Consider the following 16,713-nt stretch of genomic DNA (forward strand, 5'->3'; position numbering starts at 1 on the left):
CAAAGAGCTACAAGGAGGTCAGGTGCCTAGTACTTGAGTTACAGGAGAGAAATAATGAAGTTATTGAAATCTCTCCTTCTTTGATCATAATCAAGATTTTTATAAATATCAGGGTTTTTAAATCCATAGGACAGCCCTAGCTGGTTCAGCTCAGTAGAGAGAGTGTCGGCCTGTGGACAGAAGGGTCCCAGGTTCAATTCAGGTCAAGGACATGTACCTCGGTTGCAGGCTCCTCCCTGGCCAGGGCCCTGGTCAGGCATGTGTAGGAGGCAACCAATCGATGTGTTTTTTTCACATCGATATTTCTCTCTGTCTTTTCCTTCCTCTCCCACTCTCTCTAAAAATCAATGGAAAAATATCTTCGGGTGAGGATTAAAAATAAATAAATAAATAAATAAATAAAAAAGATAAAAAACCAAAATCCACAGGACCTCCTCTGGAACTCAAGAAGAGGCAACACTGTGAGGAAATACAGATGACACAAACACCAGCATCTAGTTCCATTTTATTAAAAAACAAAACCAAACAAAATTTTGCAATGAAATTTCCTGGAATTCACAATCCTTTTCCAATCATTAGAGTTGCACTTTTTTTTTTAAAAAAACCAGTACATAAGAACACATGGCACTTATTTACATGATAGTCTTCTATATAACAAAAATAGCTGTGTTGTACGCTTGAATGTTTCTGACTCTCGTCCTTAACATTTCACCACTCCCAGTAGGGGACAAAAGGCTTATGCTCTCCAAGCACACAGAGAACAGAATCAAGGGAAAGAAAAGTCCATGTCTTCTAACAGAAGACAAATCCTTTTAAAGACCGTTTTTTAAAACTTCTTTGTATTTCGAGATATAAAGTGCTTTGGAAGGAATAAGGTAGGGGCCTGAGGTGGGGAAGAAGAAATGAGAGTTATACAGGAAATAAACAACAACTACACTGCCTTAACTAATCATTTACATATGCCCGTGACTTTGTACAGAAGATGATGTTTGGGTAAAATAGATACACAATCCATTACTCAAATTTTCAGCTTTGAAGAAAAAAACCAAAGTCCAAATTAAAAGTGACCCATGAAAACACCATCAGGAATCACTGTGGGTTTTGAGTCACGTGGCAGATCATCCAGGGAGCTCGGTCTCAGGATCTGAATAGGGAGAGGGTGGGGACTGTCGGCCGGGACCACCACGGGCATGATCTGCAGACGGGCCAGAGAGACCTCCTGGGGAAGTGAAGTCAAATTCTATCTGTGACGTCATTCATTTTACAATAAAAACACAATTCATGTTTAGAAAGAAAAAATAAAGCCATTGGATTCTTTCTTTCTTGCTAGTAGGGAGCTACTAGAGATGGATTTATGATGCCATGTTGGACTATTTCATAATGGTAAGTGCATTCTTTGTAGCAGATGTCTTTTTTTGGTGGGAATAATGTGCTATATACAGAGGGGTTAAGATAAGATTTTTTTTTCCCTTTTCACATTGAACTGGCAATTGCAGGTCATGGTCTGCAGTCTACAGAATTGGGTGTCACATACAAGTTTCTTGGAAGGCTCCCCTGGAAACTAGGATCATCATTCTCCCAGCTAATGAATACTTTAAAGAACAAGACCCATTATTTTTTTTTTTCAGGAATTGAATGGAATGTAACTTTTCACAAATACAAAATTACTTCAAGTTTTCTAAATATAAGGAACATCCCACTATAAAAATAGCCCTTCCACCTTCCCCCACCCCTACATTTCTTTCTAATTATAAAATGGTACAACCATTTCAGATTACTAATGTGAAAGCAAGAAGTCAATATATTATTATGTACACATACAAAAACACATATTTCATACCATCTACATTCATATGAAAGAAGTCTGTTTATTGAGCTTCTTTTGCAATTGGACAAGAATCAAGTTAAGTTACAGAACCATCAGGTCCTTGCCTTATAACTCTGCACCAACATTCCAGCCAGAGGCCTCTTGTTACAAACAGAGCCCAGGACTTGTCAACATTTTGCAGAAGGAAGGGCTACTGACAGTGAGGTCTTCAGTGGGGTTCACTTTCAACCTTTCAGGGTTTGTGACAGTCCTTTCTCTTTTGATAAACCAAATTCTCAACTACTGAGGGAACTGGATAATAAAAGGCAAACAACTAGGTGTTGATGAAATGATGACTCTTAAATCAACCGGCTGAAAGAATGGTGATTTTGCAGCAGAGGGCGCTCTGCCCCCTCGCAATAACATCCCACTGAACAGTAAGTGCCGTAGATACCAACACAAACGCAGACAGCAGAGTTCCTGTTAATCATCCTTCTTTAACCGCAATCGTTTGGTATTTTCTTCAAAAGAGTGGGATACTAATTAACTAGCTCTTGTACATGAAAATTCTTTGGCTATGTAAAATCGTCACATTCTTCAAGAGAACAATATTCTGAGTTGAATAAAGCACTCGGTTTCTCTAAAACTTCTGAGGGAAAAGGGGGCTATCCACTAGACTTTAAAGATGTTGTGGTACTAAGGCCACAGACATTGTTTTTATATTTCTGGAATTAGAAAGGTCAAGGTCATTGCCAGCCTGCAAGAGAAACCCCCTGAAGATTTCAGGGTTTCCTTTGACGAGGCAACACACCTTCCCTTTTCTTCTTGAGAACATTAGGAGACAATGCAACTGATCAATGGAAGAAGCATGTGTCCATTTGGATGGTGAGCCGTCTTTGGTTTACAGAGCACACATGGTCCCCACATTTTCCTGCTACTCTAAGCCCTCCGCCTCCTTCAGGATGACAAGACCAGGCAGTGACTATGGATAACTCAGGTTGAGCTACCTTCTCTGCAGATCTTTCTCCTGCGCTCTGTTTAGACTTGCAGCCTTTTAAGAAATGCAATTACTTGCTTTATTATACCATCAACAAACATTGATCGGGTGGCCACAGAGCGAAGGACTCTGTAGTAAGTGCAAACGTCAATAGTGAGAAGGACGAGAAGGTCTTTGATCACGGAGATTCCTGCAGGAAGCCCCGGATGAAGCCCTGGAGCAGGCATAGCTCAGAGGGAGGAAAGGAGACGTGAACGGCATCAGCAGGTTCTTTGCAGAACAAGCTGGCTGTGCAGTTCGGGGGATCGATAGTGAAAGATCCACATCTGGGACATGGAATCACTTCTTTAGTTTTGGGGGGACACTTCAGTGCTGTCAGAGGACTCAACATGGAAAAGTGTGGCTACTGATCTAAGGGTCTTTACAAATGGTCATTCCTATTACAAAGGGCCTGGGGTTGTGAGATGGGGAGCAAAGTGAGAAAAGGGAAGAGGTAAGTGATGAGAAACTCCTACCTACTTCTTAGAATTAATTTAGTTTTTAGGTAAGCCAAACCTCTGCAATCATGAGTGTTTAACTCCTTCACACACACGCACACACATGCACACACATATATATGCACACACATACACATGAAACAGGTTGGCTCTAAACCCAGGAGATGAGCATTTATTGGGAAGAATGCCCCTATTCATATCCTGCCACCCTCTGCTCCCACTCCCTGCGGGTGGTATCCACACTGCCTTGGCCTGCCATCACCAGATGCACTCTCTGTCCTGGCCCTGCAATGGCATGGATGAGGGACTTCTGGGACACAGAGCAGTGCCCAAGGAACCCCGTGTCCCTCCCATTAGGAAGCTGGTTTCTTTGTGTTTCTTTTTCAGTTTTAAGGAAGAGGAGGCCTCTCAGATCACTTACAAAGAGCAAGCTCTTGTGCTACAATGATAGGAAGCAGAGTGGCCATCGGATACGGTATGGCCCACACAGTGTTCTAAGAAACCCTAGCCCCTGGGCCCTGGGTGAGCCAGGAAGGTCACAGATGCTGGAGGTGGGAGATACTAAACCTAGACAGCATTCTGGAGTTGTTTCCTTGCCATTATTTGCCTGGGAGACTTTTCTAGCAAGGAAGCCTGGGAGAAAAAGGCAATAGCTATAGATGGTCTGTGATAAAATTAGACATGAAAGTGAAAATGGGGCTAGCTCCTTTAAGGAGGAAGTTAATTTGCCTTTAGAGTAAACTGGGTATTATCGTCTGCAGTGCAGCTATAGATGTTGTCATGAATAAGAAGAAAACACCAACACTAATGATGGTAATCACATTAGTGACTCTATAGGTCTGGAGCCACCAAGGTTTTTTCTGAAAGAGGAGAGAAGAATGTGTGTAGGTGTGCATACACAGACAGACAGGCAGTCAGAGAAAGCTGGGCACAGAGACAGAAAAGGGAAAGAAACCCAAGTCAGAGCACATAACACATGCTACCAGACATTGCCTCTGGGACCCTGGGACCAGAAAGCTGGGTCCTCGCTCCATAGAGGATGTGACTCTACATCCCAGATTTTCTGAAAGAATTTGATTTCATGGGATTTCTTTGTGTGCAGTCAAGGTGAAGCACTCAATGGTTAACTAAATGCCATTTATTCTGCATGCTCTGCGAGAGGTTTCACCTAAAGAAAACTAAATAGATGAGGAAGAATCCTATGCTAGGCTCCCTGTCAGCATTTTCAGTCCTGAAAGCATGGAGGCTGCAGGGAGGTCAGGGCACTAATGGAAATAGCCACGGGCACCATGGATTTCCATACGACCACACCCAGAGCCAAGAACGTCCAGAGGCATTTCCACCAGAATGCGGGAAATGCTGAAAACAAGACGAAATAAACAAACCTCTTTGGATGGAGACTCGCCTCCGTGGGTATGATGCTCACTATGTGATGTCAGAATAGGTAGTGCCTTTGCCATTAGGAACTCTCTACCATCTCAAACTCTCCCCTCGCCCTGCCTAGATGGTGCAGTTGACATTTCAGGGGTGACAAGCCCTGGAGACTCCATCAACATGCAGGTGCTGTCTTCAGGATCCGGGCTAAGTTCCTCCCAGAGGGACCAGCCAACAGGAGGTAGCAACTCCTAGAGGAAGAAGGACAGCTAGGGGTTGAGGTCAAGTTGGATGACTCCAGTCTGGGATTCTCTTTGGCTCAAGGCTAAGGGCTTGCCATGGAAGTGAGTGAGGGATATCCTTTTGTTTCAGCACCAAATCAACATGGCTTGTGCGACTTCCTACAAAACAACTGGTCAGAGAAATCACAGCAAATGGTAATGGACATCAGTGGTGTGGTGAGAAAGTCCAAGCAGATATTTCAGAAAGGGCGGCCTGAACATTTATCCCTTACAAAACAGACGGATCTCGGGGCCTCTGATCAGGCAACTTGGGTGGAGTCTAGTTCTCTTAGGAGGTAATTAGGTTTTCACCTTTTTTCTTTGTGAGGGTTGGGGAACCTTGTGAGATTATTGTGGAAGCCTGAGACCTGTGCTGTCCAATCGGTAGCTCATCCAAGTTGAGATGCGCCATGACTGTAAACTATGCAACGGCTATAGAGGACTAAGTATGGACAAGAAGGTAAGGTGTTTCATGAATTCTTTTTACACGAATTGCATGTCGAGACAATAATATTGGATTCAAAAAAATATATTATTAAATTATTATTACGTGTTTACTTTTTCTAACGTGGCCAGTAGAAAACTTAAAATCACTCGTGTGACTGGCATTACATTTCTATTGGACGGTGCTGGTCTAGACACGTACGACAGAAAAATGCAAATCAGCAAATACGCAATTTGCATATACTTGCAGAGGGTTCTCCAACCTTTTGACACCCTCCATGAACCATGGAATCCCCAGGTCTTTGGTGGGAGGTGGTGAGGAACACTGTGGGGGAAGGGCTGTTTCCATTTCTTCTGCATCCTTCTATGCTGGTTAAAAAAATTGTTTAAAAAGCTACAGGAGGAGTCTCCAGAGACAGACCTTTGGTAACTGGAGAACCTCGCAGACTCAGGGGGTTTGCGGCAGAGCCTCCGTGGGGCAGGCCCACAGGCCTCCAGTGAGCCTCCTGGCCCTCAGCATCTACACAGCGCCCTCTAGGGGTTGCTGCAGCCACATGCAATCGATTCCTCTGCACCTGGTCATGGCAGGAAGAGAGCCATGGTCAGAGGACCATCCACTTCACCGGCATTTTCTCTCTGGGTAGGCAATACAATGCATTCTTCTGTTCAATTACCCTTCTAAGTCCACTTGACTAAAGTTATCACTGAAGTTTGTTTGGGGCCAAGCGGACAGAAGGAGGAGTAGGTACTGCAGGCCCTTTCTGACCGAGAAAGGAAACACCTGGAGATGAAGAATTGCACACTGAGAACCAGGCTTCGAGGGGTCCGGAGAAGGCAGACTGAGAACAAGGTGAAACCAAACAACTCCTGCTTTGGCTGGAAACTTCAGTCACTGAGCTGTTCATTCCTAGCAACCCAGGAGCGCCAGTCCCCAAAGCTGTTCCTCTGTGTTACCTGCCCAGCGCCTCTGCCTCTCCAAGGCGGAAAGTGGGCTGCCTGCCATCGCTATCTGCAACAAACAGACCCCTGGCCAGCTGCTCACTGGTGGTCCTAAGGCCATGGGAGCCTTGGGCACCACCTTGTTCAGTTCCCCCACTTTACAGAGGAAGAGGTTGAGGCCCAGCGAGCACGCGGCTCACCTGGGCCTCCCGCCTCCTGCCTCAGTGCCGCCCTCATTTCCCCCTGGATTTCAGTACAGGAGGGGCTGGACTCCCAGACAGATGGGTTCTCTCTGAAGGTGGCAATCGTTTCCCTTGGCCTTGCTACCTAAGTAGCAAGCATCAAGTAGGAAAGGTCAAAGGTGGTGGCAAAGAGCACCCAGCAGTGTCCCTTGACCTACACTCTCCGCTTCAGCAGGCAGCAAGGCCGCACGGCAGCGCCAAACTCTGTTTTTGGACGAGCGCTAGTGTGAGGAGAGGGAAAAGCCTCCTCGATGCACAGAGAACTCAGGGAGGGCAGCTTCCGGTCCCGGTCAGCCTCCTGCAGAGGACAAGGTGACCGTGGCTGTCCAGGGAGACTGCTCACCACCTTAGTCATCTGCGTGGGGAGAGTCTACATGGATTACAAAATTGCCCACAGGAAAAAATAGCACATTTCTGTCATAGTTACAAAGAAAGGTACAAACATAACCATTTCAAAATGCAGATGCCTCTTTTTCTTTCTCTGTCTCTCTCAGTTGACTTAGCCAACTCCCGTGCTGGACTTTTTAGACCAGGTGGTTCATCGACTCCCAGCTCCCTCCTCACTTGGTGTCTGCACACCCTCAGGGAGGCCTGGGGAACAATCTGTAAAGGATTCACCTACATCCCTCGAGCCGGGGAGGTGTAACAGATGTGTTGGAATGAAGGTGAGACCCCCATGGTGGACACCGGGTTCAAAGCCGACGTTCCTAAAGCCCCCATCTCCCGCAGAAGCCAGTGAGGTAACAAAGCTGGTCCTAGCCTCAGGGGAGCCAGCACAACAGGCAGTTCGCTTTCAGGAAGAATGGGTGGTAGCTGGTTTTTAAACTAGCCCCATAGTTCCAGCTAAGAGTCCTACAGCCAATGAGAGAGGCCTTAATGCCTGGAGGGGACTTCTGAGCTCAGAATTTCAGCCACACACTGTAAGATCCAGACAAATTAAACTGCCTCCCTACAGCTTCCTTCTCATGTCACATGGCCCTTGGAGAGCCTGGCAGGCGGGAGCCAGTGTGATGTTGCTGAGCAGAATGAGCAGCGACCTCAGCACATTCAGAGCTCCGTGTTGGGGTCTCTGGCAGCTGGGAGTGTTAAGATCCATTGAAAAGAATTTAGATTCCTAATGAGAGCTGGCCTTCGCCTGTTTCAGGTGCCCAGGACCTTCCCAAAGCCGTGCACACTCATGCTGTGAGGTCAAAGTCCTTAGTCTCAGAGACTGACATGGACTGATCACGGCAGGGATGGTGCTTCGAAACACAGCGCCATGTAAAAGCTGGAGTGGATCGAAGGAAAAACAAAGGAGTGGACCTACAGGGAACTATACACAGTCTTTAAAAAGAAACTGCCAAGGAAATCAAACAACAATTCCAAAACAAGAAAACAACACTGGGGGAAACTGAAATGAACACCGAGAAGCCCCAAAAGTGTCCTTTCAGTCTGTTAGGGGCCTCAGTGTCTGCAAGGGCCCGGGAGGGAACACCAGCTTTCTGCTTCCAAGCTGCCAAGGCCGCGGGCTGTTGTAGAGACGGAGAAACTGCATCCTGATCACCTGGGCTTTGGATATGCTTTTCATGACCGTTCTTGAGCAGAGCGCCCTGCGGATGCCGAGGTGTTCTGAGGTGTGTGTGCCTGGTCCAAGTCTCGGGCACACCTCCCCCCGTTCCCCATGGGTCCTACCATCCCTTTCTCCTGTGTTCACCATTTCACGATTTCACCTCTTCGCAGTCCTGGTCGGTAGAAAGTTCTACATCAGATAGTCCAACCTCCATCGCCATAATCAGCGAGATATCAGAGTCACTGCTGACAGCTGGCTCCTGCTCACCTGGGAGGAGAGAGCAAAGTGCATGGTGAACGCTGAACTACGTCTTCAGATGATGCTTTTTATTTGTACAATTGTCTTTAATAGCATTTCTTTGAAGGTCAAGAGAAGATATTAGAAAAGTTGATTATTTTGTGAAAAACAACATTTAGTTAGAGTCATACTATCACCCCAAATAAATTCTAAATGGGGCAAAAAGTTAAATGCAAACAAAAGAAACTAATAAAGTTAGAAGAAAATATATCAAAGTAGGAAAATATCTACCTAAACAGGGCAAGAAGTTCCATAAGAAGGAACAATTGAGCAACTCACAGAATAAAAGATTGATAAGTGTGCATAAAAATTAAAAAAACACACAAAAAGATCAAAAGGCCTATATCACACTGGAAATATTTGTAAAAATTTTATAATCGACTGTATTTTAAACATATTGAGAGCTTTTAAATGAATAAGAAAGCTAACAGAACAACAGAAAAATGGGCAGATTACTATGGTGCAATTCACAGAGGAGTATAATAAAATGACCAATAAGTAAAAGGTAAAAATGAGCTATCTTTTTTGTTTCTGAAATCTTGACTTTTTAAAAAAGATAGCCTTATAGTTAGTTAAGCGTACATTGAGGTAGGCACTTTGATAGATTACATGTAGAACTATGAAATTTTCACCCAGTAACTTCATTTCCAGAATGTATTATAGAGAAATGATCAGATGCAAAAAACATTCATTTAATCATTATTTATAGCAGCAAAACATTCCATGTAACCAAGTCCAACAACAGAGAATATCCGAATGAACTATGTTACTTCTAAAGGACATCTTGTTACAACCATTTAAGTGACATTTCCAGAGAATTTGTTGTTACATTAGAATATGCTCACAGTATACTGAGAAGTAAAGGCAATGTATTCAAAGCTTTTTATGCAGTGAGCTTGACATAGATAGTTAATTAGAAGTGAGGAAACCAAAAAATGCTACTAAGTATTGTCTCAAGTTTTAAGACATATTCATTGTCATTTTTCCCCCAGTTTTACTCCCAAACATTCTGCAAAGCACAAATATCATTCACTCACTCAAGGCATAATGAGTCCCCACTCTGTAGTAAGGATTGTGCTAGGTACTAAGGATGTAGTTGAGAGTGAGATGATTCCTGTCCAGTAGGCAGGCCGACCAGTAGCTGCTAGTCAATTACAAGACAATGGGATAAGCACGGTGCTGGTGTCATAGCAGCAGGAAAGAGGGCTACATAACCATTTGCTGAATCAAAGCAGGCTTCCTGTAGGGTGCAATGGTTAAACTGAATTCTACAGGGTAACTCATATTTTAGCCAGAAGCATGAGAAGGAAGAATCTTTTAAGCCCAGCAATAGCACATCGAGATGTCTGGAGGTGATAGGAAGCCCTTAGCTGGACATCAGGTCACAGTTAAGTATGACTGGAATGCAGAGTCAAGCTAGGGAGTATGAACAGGGGAGTCAGGGGAGCTCAGCTGCAGAAAGGCAGCTTTACAGCCAAAAGTTCTTGAACATTCAATTATCCTGCAAGATAAACAGGCAATTGAAAGACCAAACAAAATGTCTAAGTATTGAAGATGGCTGATGGTTATAAAACTTTTGCTCTGATAACCACTGATATAATTTATTTCATGTTGAAATACAGGTAAGAGCTCATCACAGTGGTATTGTGACTTTAATATAAATCTAGGAAAAAAAAGGCAGCCGACTTAGAGTTCTGTAGAGATAGCACACTGCACCTGCTTGGCCAGTTTCTCACCTTCACTTCTGGCTCCTTAGCCACCAGCCTCAGCAGATTTCTCACCGTAGTGTTTTCTAAACTGGAATGTGTGAATTAAAAGCAAAAGGGGCCATGGGGTCTGCGAAAACTATGGGCCGCTGAAGTCATGATGCTATTTTGGAAAGGGAATGTCCTGCACAGCTCAAGGCAAAGGTAAATTTAAATCAAGAAAAATAGAGATTTGCAAAAAAAAGGGTTCACTTTCCATGATGTGACATTTGCATCAACCACATTATCTAATCATTTTTCATTTCAAAACATTAAAAAATTATCTGAAGACATTTGAAATTATTCCTTACTGTGCCCTATGTTTTCAACTGAACTTGGTCTGCTCCATACTTTTTAAAAGCAGGTTTTTATCCTTTTATCAAGGCAGATGTTTTTCTTTGAGATCGCGATCATACAAAGGAAAACGCTGTCACTAAGACATTTAGAAGGTTCTCTGCAGGTGAGTGTGAAGTAGCTATTAACAATGTAATTTTTACCTTCTTTCCTGCAAAGGCCAATATAAAACTAATGCGGAAATAACAGTGGCCTTTACTGAATTCTCACAACAACCTTTCCATGTAGGTATTATTAGTACTGCTTTACAGGTAAAAAAAAAATCCTCTCAGTCCATTTTACACAATAGTACATTATCTACTTGACACACTTCCTTCTCTTGGGTTTCATGCATTGTAGAGACACAGAGAGCATTTAAACAGGGAGTGATGTGATCCACTTAATATTTTAAAAGATCACACTGGCAGTTAAGTGAAGAATAGACCGGTGGGACAAAGGACAGAGATAATCCAGAGGAAACTATTGTGGAAAACAGATGAAACGCAATGGTGGTTTGTGGTGGCAATAGGACTGGAGATCAGAGGATAAATTAAAAAAGGGTTTGAGAAAAAGGATATATAGAAAAGCGATGGACTGGACAAGCCCAAGAAGAGAAATAGTGGCTCCTACATTTCTTGAGCAACACAGGTACTTTTACTGAACTGGAGAAACTGGAAGCCAAACAGGTGGGGATAGATAAAGAGTTGAGTTTTGCATGTGCGATGCTTCAGGTGCCCATAAGAAAGCCAGTGTTGTTGTGGAATTAATGGGCAGCTAGATGTAGAGTCTGTAGTGTAGAGGAGAGGCTGTGACTGTCTGTAAACTGGGAGGCTTCAATGTAGAGAAGATACTTCAAACCATGGGAGCACACGAGGTTTTCTAGAAAAAGACTGTAGAATGAAAAGATAACTCAGGGGTAGAGCTCCCAGGAACATCAAAACCTATGGGCAAAAACTCAAACTGGTGCCTCCGAGATAATTTGTTTGGCCCATACAGTGTTCCTTTCAAAGTGTGAATTAATTACCAGTATTTAAGTGAGGTTATTTCACATACAAATTTATATTTGAATTTTATCTTGAAAAAAAAAAAAAAAGAATGTGGCAACATGTGTTCAGTTCCCAGATGGAAATCACTGGGTGAACTGGGTAAGGGCTGTCCCCCTTAGCTCAAGGCCCAGAGGCTCGAGGGCACCGTGGTTGGCCAACAGTCTGCACACTGGATCATGTTACTTGCTTGGCCTGTGTAGACATTTGAGTTTCAAATATCAGGGAGAAGGCAGAGCACAGCAGGGGGGGCGGGGTAAGCTCCCGAAGAGCCTGAAAATAGAGAACATTGTTTCACTGATTTGTTTCTGTTTTTTCTTTTAAATATATATATTGATTTCAGAGAGGAAGGGCGAGGGAGAAAGAGAGAGAAATATCAATGATGAGAGAGAATCATTGATTGACTACCTCCTACTCTGGGGATTGAGCCCACAACCGGGCATGTGCCCTGACCAGGAATCGAACAGTGAACTCCTGGTTCATGGGTCAATGCTCAACCACTGAGCACGCTGTTTGGGCCTTTTAAATATATTTTTGCTTCTTTACCTCCTATAGGTTATGACTCACCGTTACAGTCTATACCCAAGGAAATGAGATACTGTGGGTATCTCATTGGTTAGGGTGGATTTAAAGACCCCAAGTCTTCTAATTCTCAGCTTTGAACCTCTTTATCACAGCATTAAAGAGAATCTGATTAGCTGGTAAGCAGAATATACTGCTCTCGATGGAACCTTGTAACCTATTTTATTGACCCCATAACAATGCTTTCATATATTTCCACATTAATTCTAAGTAAATTTAATCAATAGCTTAACTGTGGCTAACAAAAGAATTCTGAGTGGTGGGATTTGTTTTATTAATTTCATAAATTATTATTTAATTTTTATTGGACTTACTGGAGTGACATTGGTTAATAAAGTGATATAGGCTTCAGGTGTACAGTTCTAGAATACATCATCTGTATATCGTATTGTATTCACCACCCCAAGTCTCCTTCCATCACCATTTATTCCCCCACATCCTCTTTACTTCTCTCATCCCCATTTAATTTCACAAACTGTTAATACATTTGCTTTATCTCCATCCTCTTTAACAGATAAAATGTTACTGAAGGACTCAGAGGTCTCCCTTTGTGAAATGGGCATTGCAATCAACTGTGGGTTGTATGTCACTGTCTATAGCAGAGGGTGTGGTTGAAGTTTCTTCCAACCTGAGATTGTAGGACCCTGAGGTCTGTCCTGTCTGGCCTGGGGCACACCTGGCCTGTCTCTATCACTTCTCTGGCTCAGGCCCATGCCATGGTCCACATTCTCATTTTAGAATCCTGTCATTGGTAAATGTTCGTAGCAGTGAAAATGAATTGAAGTTCCTCTCTGGCTTTGAGAGGCTCAAGTTTTGTATTTACTAACTTATAACAATATTAGTGCTTATTGAGTACTTAGTACATGATATCATTTCCATAGTTAGGTGATAAAACTAAAGCTTGAAAAAGTTAAAAATTCAGGGCAGGTGAAATCCTAACCTTGCCTGATTCCAGAGTCCATGAACTTGACCATATCTACAGTACAGAGCTGAGAGTCTTAACCAAAAGATTACTGGGCTTTCAGGGGAGTCCAGGTACCTAGAATGACAATCACACTTTTATGGGTATGTGCATATATGCATTTTTCTGGTGAGAGGGTTTCCTTTACCAGATTCTCACAGAAACCAGACAAGGCTAAGAAGCATTCACTAAGAGCTTTTGCATCCTGGGTGAACTGAAGAACACATTTTCGTCTGCAACAGAGTGGCTTGGCCTTTTTATTAAAGCACATTTTGGTTCCATGTCACTGATGGTGCTCTATTCACTTCACATGAAGTCAGTGTTTTCCTCCTTAACTGTTTCTTTATGTTGGTTATTCAAAGCTAAAGCAGAAAGTTATGCTTCCCAGAATGAGGTTTGACACTTGCTCTGCTTCCTGTCTTATGAAAGAAGGCATAGGCGGGAGCAGGCCGGAATAAGCCCTCCTCTGTTAGGAAGTAACAAACACTGTCCTCAGAACAGCGCTCTCTGTGTTGAGGCGAAATGCTTGGCGATGAGTACAATGCCCCAGGTGTCCTGATTCTCCAGCAGGTTTGGTGTTCACATGCTGGTCACTGCTCTGCATCACACAGAAGCCCGTCTCCCCCCACCCCAAAGCACTGGAAAAATAAGGTACCAGAGAAGAATAGCATCTCTCTGTCCACTGCTACCCATGCTGATCTCCTTGAACATAGGACATCATTTCCATTCCCCGCGGTGTTACACAAGAACACCACTGGGGAGACGCTCAAGCCCAGGGGCTGACTGACAAGGCTCCTGTCTTTGCATCTCGTCTCAGAATTGCAGTTTCTTAGGGCTGGGGCACGGCCTATTATTCTCCGTCATCATCTCCGTGGGCAAGTTCATTAAGGAAAGTTCATTCTTCAATAAGGAAATGTACTCCTTCGAATTATTTTGTTAACAAGAATTTCGGAGGAGATAAACTTCCGATTTGGTTTACATTTTCCCTCTCGTGAGTGGCTTCTGTCGTGAGAATGGCAGGGCTCTGGGTCACTCTGGGTTGTGCGATCATGACAATGACAGCTGATTCCTCCCTACGGGTCAGGCATTGTGCTAAGTGATCACAAAAGCTATGTGGTTATCCCGACAACGACACTGTGAAGGAGGCATGTGGTTCCCCCAGTGACTGCTTCACATTGTACAGGGGAAGTCAACATGTCCAAAGTCAAGTCCACAGCAAGGGGCAGAAATGGAATCCTCTCCACGCGAGCAAGTGCTGCTGACGGCTGTGCTACTCCCGAGTGGCAGAGCTGTCAGATTTCTATTTGGCTGCCAAGCGGCTCTCACAGACAAGGCTTGGCCACCTCTGGGAACCAAGCGTTCCCAGCTGATGACGCAAACTCATCCATTTGGACAAGTGGCTCCCGAAATCATTTGGATGTCTCTGGTACTTTTGCCTTTTCAAATTCTTGCTCATAGTTATAAAAATAAACTTCATGAGCTCAAATCAGGAAAATTCTTCCTCACCTTTCAGATGGGGAGGTCTAAAGCATTGTTTTTATGCTGACTTGGAAAAAGGAGAATTCCCTGGAAGTTTGTATATTAAGTTAGGCACAATTGTCTGAATCCACTTGGCTTTTCTCTCTTCATCATTGTTTTTCTTTCTCGGTGACACTTCATCAAGCAAGAGAAATGTTTTCTTCAATGGCTCAAACTCCTTACTGATTTCCTTAACAGTTCATTCACTGAGTAATTCCTTCCTAAGTGCCAAGAGAAGAAACACTGTGATGTTTGCATTAGCTACACATAGTTTTTGCAGCAAAAGGGACAAAAATCTAGTGGACATTTACGCTGTTAGTAGCTTTTTTTAAAAAAATATATATTTTTATTGATTTTTTACAGAGAGAAAGGGAGAGAGATAGAGAGTTAGAAACATCGATGAGAGAGAAACGTCGACCAGCTGCCTCCTGCACATCTCCTACTGGGGATGTGGCCGCAACCCAGGTACATGCCCTTGACCGGAATCAAACCTGAGACCTTTCAGTCCGCAGGCCGACGCTCTATCCACTGAGCCAAACCGGTTTTGGCTGTTAGTAGCTTTTTTACAATCCCAGTTACAAAAACCTACAGAAAACCTTAAGCAATAAGCATAGTATTTGGTGTATGGAAGGTTCTTGTGAATGTGAATATGATTGGGGGAAAAAAGAGAAAGAGGAAGCTGCCAGATGGAATTAGAGGGACAGGCAGAGATCATGCAGACTCACCCATTTTTGCAATTGTATAAAATTATCCAGAGACTTCATTTATTTATTCACTTATTGATCACCTACTCGGTACATGGCACTGCTGATGAGCTTTGCAGGAGATAAAGATTACCTTAAAATAGGCTCTGCCTCTAAGTTGAATTTGATCTAGTAAAATATATCAGACTTGTAGCTGCACATTTAATACAAGGTGATATGTGCTAAAAAACAGGAATAAATAAAATGGCAAGAAATAAGGGGTGGGGAAATTTCACCTCTGATTGGGTTCATAAAGTAGGTGACATGTAAACCTGTGGGGAGAGATCTGATTAGTATTGTTAAGTATAAAGATGAGGAGAAATGACATTCCTTTCAGGAGAACCAGCATGACTAGGTATCAACAGAGCAAATGTCAAGCATGTGGATAGTTTGGTTTTGGTGTAGCTTAGGTTATGGAGAATGATAAGCTATGTGCCAGATGTAGCTGGTAGGTACTCTGCCCTCTTCCTGTTTCATAGGGAGGCTAGAAGGCTGGGAACTACATTTCCCAGACTCCCTTGCCAGCTGGCTTTCTCCTAGGTCCTGCCAAGGAGATTGGAAGGCAGGAGGAAGAGGGAAGCTATTCCCTGGGTCAGGCAGGTCACTGTGGGCTCCAGAAGTGCTTGCAATGCTTTCAACAGCATTGGAGGGAGGAAGATCCTGAGTCCCCAGTTTGCAGAAGTGCCTGTGGTTTCCCCAGCAGAAGCAAAAGCCCTCCAACAGCAGGGCACGGGTGTGTGCTCAGTTGCTCTGGGTAATGCCCTCTTGCTTCTCCAGTCTTTTGAACTCTTCCTCCCTCCCTCCCTCCCTCCCTCCCTTTCTTCCTTTCTCCCTCCCTCTCTCTTCTTTCTTTCTTTCTCGCTCTCTTTCTTTCTGTTCATCAACTTTATTGAAGCATAATTTACCTATAATAAATTGCATCTATTTAAAGTGTATGATTTGATGAGCTTTGATGGATGTGTAGTAAATCCCCCTACTTATAAATACCTAGAGTGATTTCCATTTTCCCTCCTGGTCTCTTGGAATACAGGCAATGGGTTTGGAGAGAGAGGCTATACTAAAACCGAAGAGGGATTTGAATGCAGGCCTAAAGTGTCCTGACTTTAACGTACATGGATTATATTATGTTTGTGCATAAGAAGTACTGGCTTAGATAAACTGCTGCAAAAGGAACAATGTCAGCTTCCTTACCCATAAAATAGTAATAATTTTAATACACTGCTTCATTTCCTGCTGTGTCTGGCACATGCTATGCCAGATAATGCCCACTTATTTCATATATTTACTGAAGACTTTCCCACAAGCCTCTTGGCTTCCTCCTTTGTCAATTAATGTGCTGGTAGACAGGGGTATCCTCTCTT

General features: G+C 43.5%; 1 protein-coding gene across 1 annotated transcript in view; it reads right to left on the reverse strand.

Moving 5' to 3' along the window:
• Positions 1 to 493: 493 nt before the first annotated feature.
• RNF150 (ring finger protein 150) overlaps positions 494 to 16,713 on the reverse strand; it is a gene marked incomplete at its 5' end in the record, with an annotated part of 163,842 nt that continues 147,622 nt past the window's right edge. Inside the window, one exon of the mRNA XM_006766086.2 lies at positions 494 to 8,397. Coding sequence (XP_006766149.1) covers positions 8,279 to 8,397 — 119 coding nt within the window. The remainder of the gene's footprint in view (positions 8,398 to 16,713) is intronic.

The sequence above is a fragment of the Myotis davidii genome, unplaced genomic scaffold (assembly GCF_000327345.1).
Source record: "Myotis davidii unplaced genomic scaffold, ASM32734v1 scaffold436, whole genome shotgun sequence".
NCBI lineage: Eukaryota > Metazoa > Chordata > Mammalia > Chiroptera > Vespertilionidae > Myotis > Myotis davidii.